This window comes from Sinocyclocheilus grahami, unplaced genomic scaffold (assembly GCF_001515645.1).
Source record: "Sinocyclocheilus grahami isolate Dianchi unplaced genomic scaffold, SAMN03320097.WGS_v1.1 scaffold10.1, whole genome shotgun sequence".
Taxonomy (NCBI): domain Eukaryota; kingdom Metazoa; phylum Chordata; class Actinopteri; order Cypriniformes; family Cyprinidae; genus Sinocyclocheilus; species Sinocyclocheilus grahami.
Genome location: NW_015505189.1, coordinates 52,756 through 68,070, shown reverse-complemented (window position 1 = coordinate 68,070; position 15,315 = coordinate 52,756). Strand labels below are relative to the sequence as shown.

The 15,315-nt window shown below is 38.1% G+C and overlaps 1 protein-coding gene across 1 annotated transcript in view; it reads right to left on the bottom strand.

The window, feature by feature from the left end:
• Positions 1 to 290: 290 nt before the first annotated feature.
• The window catches only part of LOC107593009 (retinal dehydrogenase 2-like), a 33,951-nt gene continuing 18,926 nt past the window's right edge, over positions 291 to 15,315 (bottom strand). The window contains exons 5-13 of the mRNA XM_016282595.1: positions 13,338 to 13,399; positions 12,189 to 12,317; positions 11,715 to 11,828; positions 4,542 to 4,644; positions 3,695 to 3,879; positions 2,297 to 2,461; positions 2,054 to 2,211; positions 979 to 1,053; positions 291 to 890 (exon numbers count right to left, since the gene is read on the bottom strand). Coding sequence (XP_016138081.1) covers positions 818 to 890; positions 979 to 1,053; positions 2,054 to 2,211; positions 2,297 to 2,461; positions 3,695 to 3,879; positions 4,542 to 4,644; positions 11,715 to 11,828; positions 12,189 to 12,317; positions 13,338 to 13,399 — 1,064 coding nt within the window. The 3' untranslated portion in view covers positions 291 to 817. The remainder of the gene's footprint in view (positions 891 to 978; positions 1,054 to 2,053; positions 2,212 to 2,296; positions 2,462 to 3,694; positions 3,880 to 4,541; positions 4,645 to 11,714; positions 11,829 to 12,188; positions 12,318 to 13,337; positions 13,400 to 15,315) is intronic.

Here is a 15,315-nt window from a genome sequence, read left to right as displayed (position 1 = left end):
CATTTTAATGAAGAAATTACTCTATACCTTAACTTCTATATTCATAGTACATAATACTTTAAACCTAACAATAAATGGGCATCAATGGAGAATCATTTGTCGAAAATACACACCAAAGATTTTTTTCTTCTTTTTCTTTTTCTTTTCTTTTTGAGGTAAATCATTTTTGTTTACATTGGTCAAGACATCGACAAAGTTATACAAAGTAAAACAATCAAACAATGAAATGAAAAATAAAAATACAAAGCAATTACACACATTTTAGAATTAATACTCATTCAAAGAAAACATCTTTTTTTCTGAGATAGAGAGCTTCAGTGGTCTTAGTAAAAACGAATATGCCTACTAGATTTCTACCCAGTGGAAAGGCAAGTTAATTATGAGGTTTGAGAATGGCACCCCTCAGACCTCCTTTAGCCATGTGGTGTGTAAAAACACTTGCTGTGGGAGATCATCAGAGAGAGTGGTCGTAGTCTGTTAGTGTCTGCACATTGCTGGTGCAGTGGTCAAAAGCGTAGCCCTCTTTCACCAGGACTCCGAGTGCTTTAGTATGGTTAGTGGAGCCGGTGAAAGGAGGTCACAGCTGGAATGGGTGTAGGCGGTTAATTGTGGCCGTGGATGTGGAGCTGCTAGTGGACGCGGGATGGAGATGAAGGGCAGCCATATATGAGGATGCAGGAGAAGAGGTGCTCCAATGCAGAAATGATGGGTGGTTACTGTGTGTGGTGTTCTACCACTATAGACAACCAAAGGATAATGGCTAGTGGTTAACCTCAGAGGAAAACTTCCCGCTGTTAGGAACGTACATATTTGTGCTTTAGGATTTCTTCCCTGACATCTTCATTGTAATGGTTTTCACCTCTGTATACTCTTTCAGTCCGATCTCACCCCTGGAAAATGGAGAACAATGATGTTAATGGAAACACAAATGTATGGAATATGCGATTGTGATGTTATATCATTTTAAAATGCACTTACAGTTCACGACCATTGCCGGACATTTTGAATCCTCCAAAAGGACACTGGCAGCTCAGGGCATTATAACAGTTGATCCTGCACAACAAAAAAATACATCTCACAATCTTAGCGATTTCATAATTTCATGAATTTTTCTATGTGGAAAAGTGCAGTCACGGGATTTCAGTTCATTCGCCTCACACAAAATTACAGATCATGTGGATTCCTTTTTAAATCACTGGATTTAAATAAATGTGACTACACTGTAAAAAAGTTTTTTCTTGCTCAGCATTTTTGTCTTACAGTACAAATATCTGAACATTCTTAAATTATCCCCTTAGCATTCCTGTAAAATTAGCCTAAAACGCCTAAAAAAAGGCATACCCAAAGTAAATTGCATGCTGTTCTTGAACCATTTGGAGTAAACGCATGGTTTTGGTCTCTTTTGAAAGGTGATACTCTGAGGTTTGTTTCTAAACAGAAGAAACCTCAGAATCACTGTAAGTCTTACTGGTATTGAGTAATAGAACTTTGAACACACTGAAAAAGGAAAAAAACATTCCGCCTACATTCTTTTTTTTTTTGGTAAACAGATTTCTGCAGATGAATATAGCTGGGAGCTATTAGCTGGACAACACAATGGTTAAAAATGGTTTGCATCATTCGAATCACAAGAATCTCAGCTTTCCAAAGATATGTGATATGTTTAGCTTTTTGTTTTTGTTTGAGTTGTTGTGTGTCACAAACACTTTACTAGAAAATGTACTATTAAGTCTTGTTGCTACCAATGGGGTAAGAAAAATAAATTAAAACAGAAAACAAGCATGAAGTCATTTAATTTGGAAAAATCTTTTAGAAAACAAGACTGTATGTCTTATGCCATTTTGCTTCTCAAGTAAATGTATCTTTATTTAAGAATGTTTGGATATTTCAATGAAATACAAGACAAAAAATACTTGTTTAGAAAATTAATTTTTGCAGTGCGCACATTAAGGTGTGCATATAACTCAATGATATTAGGGCCAGAAACAAAACAAGTGGATGGCATTTGTGTTTTATTTTGTGTGAGGATCTGTTGATGTGATATAACTCTTACCAGACAGTGCCGGCCTGCAGAGCTGCAGAGACAGTCATGGCCTTGTTGAGGTCTGTGGTGAAGACCGCTGCTGCCAGACCATACTCTGTGTTGTTGGCTCTCTCAATCACTTCTTCAATAGTTTTAAACTTCATGATCTGCTGAACTGGCCCAAATATCTAAAACAAAGTTGTTGCTTTTTTATTATAATACTTTTAAAACATTTGAAATTAGATTCATTATTCAGAGATCAAGAAAGCTTACCTCCTCCTTGGCAATGCGCATGTGGTCCTGTACATCAGAAAATACTGTGGGCTCCACAAAGAAGCCTTTAGAAAGGGGAGCTTTGCCGCCACACTCCAGTTTAGCTCCTTCAGTGATGCCGCTCTGAATCAGCTCCAGTACACGTCTCTGCTGCTCTACACTCACCTGTCACAGTCAACACAGAGATGATCAACTACTGAATCCTGTGTCTTTATTTACTCTGACAACTGGAACAGGCATAGATATTTAAAAAAAAAAAATTGGGTAGATTATGCAGATAATGTCTTGTTTGATTATTAATGTTTCATTGTACAGATTTTTGTTTAAATTCTGATGGCACACACATTTTATTTAATAATATGACATTATGATATTTTGAGATAATGTTGTAAGATATTATTGTAAAAATATTCCTTTAGATATATGACCCTGGACTACAAAACCAGTAATAAGGATCAAGCTGAATAAATAAGCTTTCCATTGATGTATGGTTTGTTAGGATAGGACAATATTTGGCCGAGATACAACTATTTGAAAATCTGGAATCTGAGAGTGCAAAAAAAAAAAATCTAAATACGAGAAAATCGCCTTTAAAGTTGTCCAAATGAAGTCCTTAGCAATGCATATTGCTAATCAAAAATTAAGTTTGGATATATTTACAGTAGGACATTTACAAAATATCTTCATGGAACATGTTCTTTACTTAATATCCTACTGATCTTTGGCATAAAAGAAAAATCAATAATTTTGACCCATACAAATATACCCCAGCGAATTAAGACTGGTTTTGTGGTCCGGAGTCACATATATATTATACACTACCATGCAAAAGTTTGGAGTTGTTAAGATTTTAAATGTTTAATGTTAATGAAAGCAGTCTCTTATGCTCTAAGGCTGCATTTATTTGATTACAAAATATAGTAAAAACAGTAATACTGTGAAATATTATTACAATTTAAAATGTTTTCTATTTTAATATGATTACAACTTGAATGTATTCATGCACGGGCAAAGCTGAATTGTCAGCAGTCATTACTTCAGTCATCATTGTCACATGATCCTTCAGAAATCGTTCTAATATGCTGATGTGCTGCTCAAGAAACATTTCTTATTATTATCTTGTTGTTGCTTAATATTTTTGTGGAAACAGTAATGCATTTTTTCCCCAGGATTTTGTGATGAATAAAAAGGAACGGCATTTATTGGAAAGAGAAATCTTTTGTAACATTATAAATGTCTTTACTGTCTCTTTTAATCAATTAAAAGTACATATAAAAGTACATTTAAGCTTTTGATTACTTTTTGTTTTGTTTTAAAAAAAATCTTACTGAACCCAAACTTCTGAACAGTAGTACATATTAATTATTTATGATATTTAAGCAATTAACTGGCTCTTACCTGAGGTCCCTGCTCAGCGGTTGGGTCAAAGGGATTTCCCACTGTCCTTCTTCGCGCTCTCTCAACACTCCTTCGCACAAACTCATCATAAATGGGCTCCTCCACGAAGATACGGGAACCAGCAGTGCAGCATTGACCATTATTGAAGAAAACACCCTGATGGGCCTGTTCGACTGCCAGCTCAACTGAGAAAGAGAGAGAAAACACATTATTAAACATCTGCCAGCAATGCACTATTGTTTAAATAAAATAAATAACAGCCCAAACAACAGGTGATAAATGAGGAATGTATCCCCTACATGCCAGTAAGTCATTTATTAATAGACTTGGAGTCATACATTTCTAGTTAGGCAGCTGTAACAAATTTCTCTCCTGTTCTTCTGGGGTGTCTGCTGTTTATGCATGCATACACGAGTATGTGCATCTGTGTGAGATAATGGACACCTGGGAAAAGGGTGGCAGGCTGTGGCATTTGAAGGGTTAATGGGAGCCGGCAGATTTACGGCTGTGGTGTGATGCGTCCGGGCAGGGTCCATTCGGCTGATTTACGGGGGGGCCATGCTCACGGCTGCTGAAAACATTTAAAAGCTCTGACTTCTGCCTTGGTTTGCTGGGCTACTTCGAGACAATAAGGATCAAGGGTTTAGGAAGTGAGAAAAGCTAATATGAATATGGGCCTCTCGGAAACACAAGACACTCAGTTTTTTGCCCAGACGCAGCTCTAAAAGATCCCTGAAGGTCTTTGATGTCAAGTGACACAGAGAGAGTCTCTGGAGTAGCACTTGTGCACAAACTGTTGCAGCGGGACAACAGGAGGGCAGCCGTAAAGCAGCGTCTGAATACTTACAATCAGCATCTGCAAAAATGATGTTGGGACTCTTTCCCCCAAGCTCTAGCGTGACTCTCTTCAGATTGCTCTTTCCTGCTGCTTCTTGGATCAGCTTGCCTACCTGTGGAGAGAGAGAAGAGCCACTTTAATCAGCAGGACTTCACAGAGGAGCCTTACTAAATCTCAACATCAGTGGGATGCTGTCATTAATAAATCCTGCTGCATGAGAAGTCCCTCTTCAGCAAGGCAACCAGCACCATTATCAGGCCCATGAGTTTCGGCTCACATATCTTAAATATCTGTGCATACGGTGGCGGCCAGAGAGAATGGAATGTCCAACACACAACAGTATCTGTCGGTTAATCGAGAACAGGAAGAACTGACCGCAGGTTTGTGTAGGATGCTCAACACTGTTTGGAGCCACAAAATAACAGTGAAATAAGATCCTTGAAATGCATTTATTGGCTTTGTTAGTGCACAAATGAAAGCATATGTAGTGATTATTGGTCTGGTTTTGGTTTCTCTGAGCTTAAGGAGCATGTTTCTTTTTTTAACAGGAGTCTACTGTTTCATAATTTCATGTCCTTTGCTGCTCTTCCCTGAATCTGTTCTCTTCCAACTGTATTTCACACTTCTTTTCACCTAAAGTTTCACATTAGCGGTGGACTGGCTCTCATCTTACAGGCTGTTCAGGCCTGTGTAAGCACTGCAGACATCGCACAGCTGCTGTCCGGGGTTTTGCTTCACATCACAGAGAACATTATGCTCACGTCAAACTATTCTTTTCTAACTGCACGTGTGTGTGTGTGTGTGAGAAAGACCGTCTCACTCTTCACAGCCAGCTCAGTGCTTTAGAGGCTGGCGAGCAGCACTCCTAACCATAAACAAACATTTGTACATTTTTCCTTTCCGCAAAACATACTTACTGACAGTGAATCTGTTTTCCATCAGATAGCGGAAAGAGAAAGGGAGAGGGGAGAAGACGAAGGGAAAACAATCCTCCTCAGTTCCCTCTGACACTCTCGCTCAGTGGAAAAATGGAAGCTGGGCTCTTTGCACGAATGTAAATGCCTACCTCTCACAGATACTATACCTATGAGTGCTGGTCTCAGTTTTGGAGGCTACTTTAGTTTTTCAAGCTACAAGATCATCATAATTTGAAGTAGTTACGCAGTAGTAAAGCTATTCTTTTGAAAAAGTGGTCAGCTACACTATAAGCTACCAACATAAACTTAAAGTGGCAGTGCCTTTTTAAATATACACAACTGCTGCTCAATAGTTTGGGGTCGGTAAGATTTTTGGTTTTTGAATGAAGAGTATTATAAGCAGGGGCGGACTTACCCATTAGGCAAAGGTAGGCGACCGCCTTGGGCCCCCAAAAGCCAAGGGCCCCCTAAAATGCTTTTCATATAGGAGATGCGCATTAAGCGCTGACACGCGAACAGTTGCTAATTACGTGTTTAGAGTCAGTGGCACCTGCAGGTGTACGGCTGTACGCACTGTGCGTACCATGAGCGCTCAGACTGACCTCAGATTTGCCCCGCAAATATTTCAGCAGTTATTATAGGCCTGTGTGTCCCATATGTCGAGTGAACCAGCCATGCCATTAATTATGAATTTTTCAGTCTTTTGCATGCCAAAGTAAATTTCTGCATAGCAATATTAGGCTACACCAAATAGAAGCAGAAAATCGTGCTATAGGCCGATGCACTTTCATGAGATCGGGTTAGCCTACAACAATTAATTTGTTGGCTATTTTACAAATGGGAATACAACGAATTCATGACAATGTTTACATTCAAGCTACCCGTAAAATGTATAGTGAAAAGTACTTTAAAAGCGTCTGGAATGCAATAAAGTAATTTTAAAGCTGTTTTTAAAGCATTTGCTGCATGGATAAAAAAAAATAGGCTAATAAATAATTCACATATCATGCGCTGTTAAACGCTTGGATATGCGTCTAACAGCGCACATTTATCTAAGTTAAACATTTAAACTAACATTGTGATATGCTTGAACTGTTTTATATATAGATTTTATTTTATGCACGTCCTGATGATTTGAGAAGGCTAAATTGATCAAACATATAGGCTATGATCAATTCACTGTCTGCCGCTGGCCGTTACTTAAAAACAAAAAAAAAAGTACATTTAACAAACAAAAAATGCTCCAAACGTTTTTCTAAATTTACTTTATAAAAAAACGAAACTAAATATAATCACTTTTTCATTACATACAAAACTGAACTATTTTAATAGCTGAAACAGTAGTATAAGCCCCTTTATAGGGGAAGTCGTGGCCTAATGGTTAGAGAGTCGGACTCGTAACCCAAGGTTGAGGATTCAAGTCTTGTACCGGCAGGGATTGTAGGTGGGGGGAGTGAATGTACAGCGCTCTCTCCCACCTTCAATATATGGATGGGATAAATCCAGAGCACTAATTCCGAGTATGGGTCACCATACTTGGCCACATGTCACGTCACTCACTCATTATAAGCTTTTTTTGGGAAAAGGGAAAAAAAGACGGGCTAGGGCCTACACTCTAAAAAATGCTGTGTTGTTTCAACCCAATGTTGGGTCAAATATGGACTAACCCAACTGTTGGGTTAAAAAGCTAATTTAAAAATGTAACCAAAATTTAACCCAACAGTTGGGTTAGTCCATATTTGACCCAACATTGGGTTGAAACAACCCAGCATTTTTTAGAGTGTATATTTGAGGCCCGTGCAGGGCTCTAATCCACTTCATCCAGTGCTGTTTTGTTCTCATCTGTGAGCATGCTCTTGATATATGTGTTTTACCATTTTAGAACAATCGTTCTGCTCTCACTGATCATTGGGATCATTAGGTGTGCAAATGTAGGCTATAATGGCCTTTTCTTTATTTTTTCAGTTTTATTTAAATTTGTAGTTAAAATAACTAAAAATAAATGTATTTTAAAGTTTAGAATTAGACAGCCTTTGCACACAGGCTTACGCTGGTAACTCATCAGTGGACTTCTTTCATCGGTATAGGCTATATTTTTTCACACTTTTCTCATTCTTTTCTCATTTCTGACGTTCCAAAAGCGCCTCATACTAGCAGAGAATGAATGTTCATTTTCAATAATCCAGTCTGTAGTTTTTGTTCAGATCAATGCAAAAATTCACCCACATAACCCTGTTTTAAATTAATATAATAATTTATACTTCTGACTCACCCCTGGTTTAAACGCTCAGTTGTGAGGTTTATCATTTTATAATTTCTTTTGTTTTTGTGAAATCCTGTAAATCAGTTGATATTTCGTGGTTTACAACATGAAAGAAAGCCATTATAACATGTACATGAAAAATGTAGAAACATTGGACACAACTCTGGGGCACCATTGTGCAGCAGCAAGCATCACAACAAAAAAGGAACCTCAAGGTTGATCTAGGAAAATGTGTGCAAATGTATAGGGCCCCATTCCTATATTTTGCCTGAGGCCCCCAATTCACTAAATCCGCCCCTGATTATAAGTATTATAGTGTCACCAAGACTGCATTTATTTGATAAAAAATACTGTAAAAATAGTAATATTATTACCATTTAAAATAACTTTTCTATTTCAGTACACATTAAAATGCTATTTATTTTTATAATTTTCAGCAGCCATTACTTCAGTCTTCAGCGTCACATGATCTTTCAGAAATGATGCTAATATGCTAATATTACCACAGTTTAAAACTGTTGTGCTGCTTGATACTTTTGTGGAAACTGATTTATAGGGAGATAAAAAACAGCATTTATTTGAAATACAAATCTCTTATAACAGTCTTTGGATGTCACTTTTGATCAATTACATGCATCATTGAAAGTAAAATCCTGACTATGTAGTGTAGAACTATCCAATGATAGCCTGTAATTCATAATTAACACTTGTTCTGTTTTTGAATGAATAAATGAATAATATCTTAACTTGAACTGATACATTTACACTAAATACATATATAGTATTCACTAATATAAAAAAAGGTTATAAAAAGTGTGTGTGGGGGGGGGGACAAAAATTGCCATGTAGGGACACAAATCAGTTAATTTACAAGAATTGTCAAAATTAACCAATTAATTCTAATGAACTAATTTTGTTTAGTGCTAATTCATTGGAAAAAAGCTTCTTAAAAACAGCTGAGCTGTTGTCACAAAATGTTAAGTTACTAGTGCCACAATGTTTAGTTACACCTGGTTTGTCTGCAGTCATGACCTTAATTTGTGTATACTACAATATATATTGTTGTTATTATTAAAATTTATAATAAATAATAATAAAAATAATAATAAATGTGTAACATTTTTTAAACCACTTAAAAAATTTATACAAGATGAAAAAGAAATCACTGCACACTTGTCACAAAGGAGCTATACTCCACAAATAGCAGCAATGGGCAGGTCATACACCACGCACCAGAATGCCTCACTACCCCCCGGCCTAGTCCTCCCTTATACGCACGGCTGAAGTGACTCAGAGTCTGTGTATGTACACACACGCACAGCATGAGAGATCTGGGCTGCCTAATCAAGTCCAGATTAGAGCTCAGCAACACCCACAGCAGCGGTGCTGACAGGAGGAGAAGAGCAAAACCGCTGCCAGTGAAGAGGAAGGGCGAGAGGGTGGGGTGTATAGTGATGAGTTTCCTGTGAAAGTCAGTCAGTGGAAGTGTGGGTGAAGACGGGTGGGTTGGGACCATTTTCAGCGTGACGCTATGATCATCTGAGGATTTGTGTGGCCTGTTGATGTTTCTTTCTCAGTCACTGCATTCTTGTTTTATCAATGACATTTTTTAAAGGAAAGAAATAGTCATCGCAGTCATCAAAATAGCCAAGAACTGGGAAATTACTTAACTGTCATTTCCCACAAAAAGAAACATCTGTTGCATTTCAACAAGTGCTTTTCAAGGACACAAGCTTAGTTTGTTTTCTGTTGAAACAACACTTCTGTTTGTGTGAGAAGTCTTATGTCCACATACAGACCCACACACACACACATGATTCTGTTTCTTTAACAATAAAGATAAACACGAAGTACATTTACACTACCGTTCAAAAGTTTGAGGTTAGTAAGAGTTTGTAATATTTTTGAAAGTATTCTTTTATGCACACCCAGGCTGTATTTATTTGATCAAAAACACAGTGAAACAATATTGTGAAATATTACAATTTACCATAATTGTTTTCTATATTAATATATTTTTAAATGCAATGTATTCCTGTGACGGCAAAGCTGAATTTTCAGCAGCCATTACCTCTATATCTTTAATGTCACATGATCCTTCAGAATTTATGCTTATTTATTGCTCAAGAAACTAAATTATTCGTTTCTTGTTATTATTACTATTATTATTATCATCAATGTTGAAAACAGTTGTGCTTCTTAAAATATTTGTGGAAACGCTGATGAATAGAAAGTTCAGTATTTATTTAATATTTTAAGCAATTATTTGAAATATAATTTTTTGGTCACATTGTAAATATCTTTACTGTCATTTTGAGCAGTTTATGTATTCTTGCTAAATAATTAATTTCTTTAAAATAATTTACTGACCCCAAACTTTCGAACGGCAGTGTACATGCACTTTAAAAGTTCAGTAAATAACTGAAATCATTACAGTTTGGTTTTTGCAAAGCCAGACTGACAGACCCAGATAACGTGGTTGTATGCATCATGTGCTTTTTTCAGAAGACAGGTAATTTGTGTATTTAATCCTTCATATATTCATGTATTCTTAGACAGGCAGATGTAGACTGTTGCTCCACTACGTAAAACTGCTGTAACTCGATTATAACTAGGCATGTAAACTCACTTTTCCGGTGAAGCTAATGGCATCATAAGCTTTAGCTCTGTCTATTCTAAATCACAAAATTCACCTCAATTAATAACAAAACATGCTGCATGTGTAAGAACAGATCAAAACATACACTGAAATATTTCGATTTATGAAAGGCTGTAATTGAATAAAGGGCTTAAGGGTTCTTACCAGCGAGGCAAGTGTAGCTAGAAATAATCACTGTTTAAAATACGCTGTCACAGCAGAGTTATGTCACCGTCAGTGAGGCCTGTTTTCAAGCGCTAAGTTCTCTGTGCCTAACATGGTGCCTATTTTCAGTCCCTGGCTTTCTATTAAATTTATACAGTTGGCTTCAAAGAGTAATTTTTCCTCCGGGGCCACAATGTAGCTGTCTAATGTCTGATGCATGGAGCTCAATAGAAAGGGTAGTCATTATACAGTATGTACAGGACACTTATAAAGTGTAAATGAACTCAGGTGTCCAACCAGACTGGCACGACATTAACAGTACATGAAGACCACCTGTGGATTAACATTTCATTCCCACTTCCACCTAAAACCTGTTTATTAGAAACAATTTTGGAAAGCCAGGTGGTCCGTTAAGCATTCCTGGGTGTGAGAGTGTGTGTAGTATGAGACAGCAGACAGACCCCCCTATAAACACAACTTCCTCAGGCTTCTCATTATAATCACCCACAGTAATGGGGTACAAATTCACTAACCCTTCACTGTCAGAAATAAATTGCAAAAATTGTACCTATAGGGGTACAGTAGCTTGTCACAAGGGGCAGTACTCTTAAAATGACAAAAGTAGTAATATGCACCCTAAAGGCCCCAATATGCATCAAGTGGAATTGAAGAACTAACTGGTGTGATGTAATATAAAACAAAATCAGGCCAAAATGGAGTTCGTTTTAGGAGTTTGAAACAGCTTGCCAAAGCTCTGGCTGTTTTGACGTGAAAATCTCCAGTGCATTTCTTCTGTTGAGTCCGCTGAGGTCAGACAAGAGTAAAGCGAAGAATGAAAAAGATTTAAGTCATGAGTATATTGGGGCCTTTAAAGTACTACTATGAACCCTTTAGGCAAAAATAAGGTACAACGTTGTCCCTAAGGGTACTTTCCCAGTGACAAGCAGTTGTACCCTTAAAGGTACAATTTTTGCACATCCCAGTGGTTCCAAATGACTCTTACAAGTCCGCACTTTGCAACATGGATTAAAATGCCTAAATAGTCAAACGTCTTGTGGACTTCACTGATGCCTGAATGAAGACCAAGACTGCGAGTCCACATCAAGAGCGTCATTCGGGACAAGGCCTATGACAAACCGGCGGAAAGGAGGATGAGGGGAGAGGGTGTGATTCTTCCATTCTGCTGAAAGGAAAATTACCTCAGTCGATCCTGTGAACGCCACTTTGTCTATGCCCATGTGTGAAGCGATCGCGGCTCCCGCGGTTGGCCCGTAGCCTGGCAAAATATTGACGACTCCCGGTGGAAACCCAGCCTGTGAAAACAGTATGAGAGGAAAAAGCTTTAGATGAGAACTGAGCCAAGAACACCACAGGCCGTGGAGGGGGAATCCAGACCCACCCCGACCTCCCTACAGGCCCTGTGGATGAGAGGATGGACAGAACATCAAAAGGAAGAGAAGAAAATGGGCCTCTTAATCCAAGAGAGGCAACAAAGGTCTGGGTGCAGTGGGGAACAAATGATGAAATATCACTCATTTGCATGAATGTGTGTTGATGTTGCTTTTGTATCACTTTGTATCATTTTACTGCTGTATTATGAATATGATGCGGTCAGAATGGATAATATTGTATCCCTTCATTCACAACAATGTTGTAAAATCATTGTGCTGTACCTCTCTGATCAGAGCACCGATGTAGAGGCAGGTGAGAGGGGTCTGCTCAGCAGGTTTCAGGACAACAGTGTTCCCGCAGCTCAGCGCTGGCCCCAATTTCCATGCTGTCATCACCAGGGGGAAGTTCCACTGTACAGACATAGGTCAGGAACTTACTGTGGGAGCTCATTCAGACAACCTCATATCTTTGTTTCTTGAGAGCATAACTCCTTCACTAACGATTTCAGACTCCTGCACATTCATTTGGAAACCGAACGAGTCACACAATCTTCTGTAACATTAAGGCTCAGTAACTTTGTGCCTGTCATTCTCCTACAATGCTCAAAGATCTGCTAGATGGACCAGATTTTAGTGGAATATTTGGTGTGTCTTGCTGGAAACAAGTAATTTCTCATATCATGAGGTCTAGAGTGGTAAGCACGGTCTTCATTGTCACAATCTTTTTTTTTTTTTTTGCTTCCTTGTTTCTAATTCTTTCTTTCAAGTATACCTCCCACTCACCCCTGCTTCATTATTTCTCAGTTCCTTTTTCTGCCTCACTGGCACAGGCCATAACCTCCTCCTGCCAGTCTGTTTGTAGCCAACCATACAGAGACTAATAAGAACCTCAAACACTTCCAGTAACCTGTGTAATATATTTTAAAGCTACAGTGTTATGGAAATAGCTGAAGATGTTTTCTGCAGTATTGTGATGTACATCTGAGTGAAATGAATTAGGGTGAGAACTTGGTTCAGTCTATCGCTTGCTGACTGGACGGATGCAGATCTGAATGCAAGCTTGCAGAATTTTATAAAAAGGGGAAGGGTTAAAGCAGAATAAATGATTGGAGGATTCCATCAGATGTCACCAAAAAGAAGACTGTTGTTTCACTGGAAGATTGAGTTATGACATTTTGACTAAAAATTACAGGGCCAAAAATAATATGCATGGATGGATCATTCACAACAAGATCAATAACATGAATTTAAAAGACAGAATTTCAATTTCATGCCGACTTTAAGGAAAAGAGGGCTTCCCCCAAAACTAAAACCTCAACAAGCCTGTCATCTTCACTAAGGTGTTCAAATACCTCTCCATTAAGGACTGTGGAGATGGCATAGAAATTTTAAGCAAAGTATATTAAGGAAAATTAGGGCCAAAACACTCACAGGAACGATCTGTCCACAAACTCCAATGGGCTCATGTCTGGTAAGAGTGAAATATTCTCCATCTGTGTGACAGAAAAACAAAAGAAACCAGAGTATGGTGTCAAATACCCTTTATACTTGTGCTTAGAAAATAAACACAGTCTATTCAAATGAAATAAAAGGTGAAAATAAATGACATAATACAGAAAAGATCACATTAGCTGACATTTTTACTAACAAGACTTTTCAGTCGAAAGAGCTTAGATAATACCACTGTCTACAAAAGACCAAGCAACATGGAAAAAAGTGTGATCACTCCATCCCTCGCTGTGGAAACATGCAGTTGGCCTAAAGCATCTGGACGAGAGGCATGCCAGTGATTCATCTCACTTGGTGGCCAGGTAAGAGAAGGCCAAAAACACACATTCTGTTTGTTTGTGCTGTAATTCTATTATGGGTGAGATTGGAAATGAAATAAAGCGAATCACAGTGAGTTCTCATTATGCAAGTTTGGTTTCGCAACACAACAAAGGCCCAGTGCTGAGCTCCAGCGCTGGGAGGGGGATTTACAGTTCTTTTCCCCTCCATTCTTCATTTTTATTTCTCCTGCTGTGAAAATCGTATAATAACAGCATGCAGCAGCATGGGTGCTTGTTTGTGTAAGATGAGAGAGTGAATATGAGGGAGACATTATCAAATACAAGAGTGACTGGAGTGTGTGAGTTATATGAAGGACCGTATAGGACAGTATAGAGTAAATATTAGAGCATGAGCCAATCAGAGAGAAATGGTGACAGACAGCGCTGGAATGCACAATAATTACATGGACGCCCGACGGTGGACACCTCTCTCGATTCCCTCTATCCCATGTGGCCCATGTGACAGGGGGGCCCTGAAGGGCGGCTCCACAATCTCCCCCATACACACATACTTGCACACTAATGGCTGCACTGTGACATCAGAGCTGCAAGTCTACTGATGTCCCATAGTCTCCAGGCTCCCTGCCGCGTTCCTTTCAAACAACTAAATTAGCCAGAACAGACCCCCAGTGCCCCCCCGTGCCCCGTAGTGCCCCCCGGCCCTGTAGCTGTCACTGTGCTCCACTGATGGCAGCACTCCACAGGAGGGCGGCCATTAGCACTCAGATTTATAACTGTTACGAGACCTCGTCTGTTTACCCTCAGTGCACCTTCATAACCCCACAACATCTCCTGCAGGCCTCAGAGAAAACACAGCTCTACCCTGGCTTAGAGCTGTGGTCTCTCTGCTCAAGGTCAAACTTCCTAAAATGTCTAGGATGGGCCTGCACCTAAAGGTCTGGTCTGCATTCACATAATGACAGTTTCCAGCCCAGTGCGCCTGTACTTCCATGCTCTCCATTGCTGCATTGCTGTGTCACCAGTTTTTAGAATCATACAGTTTATATCAGTGACATTATGAGATTTTGGATATATAACGAACCAAACACAATATGTGAAATTTAATAATGAATATACACTTTTTTAATGATTTACAGTATATGCTCACCAAGGTTGAATTATTTGATCAAAAATACAGTAAAAACAGTTATATTAAAATTTAAGAAGACCGCTTAAGAAATATTTCTTAATATTACCGATGTTGAAATCGATTGCTTAGTATTTTTGTGGAAACTGTTAAGATTTATTTTCAGCATTCTTTGATAAATATAAAGTTTAAAAAAACAGGATTTATTTAAAAAATAAAACTTAATGACCCCAAACTTTTTTAATGGTAGTGCACATATACATTAAAAGGCACACAATTACACGTAGAAAATGTATGTGTAAGGATTTATACAAAGGGTTTTATTTGATTAATTTTTACAGGAAAAAAAACTTTTGGTCCCCCAGCCAATATTATTTACACATAATTTTTAGTATTAAAAGGATGTTTTAATAAAATGATTCATTTAATTAAAACAATTTATATATATATATATATATATATATATATATATATATATATATATATTTTTTTT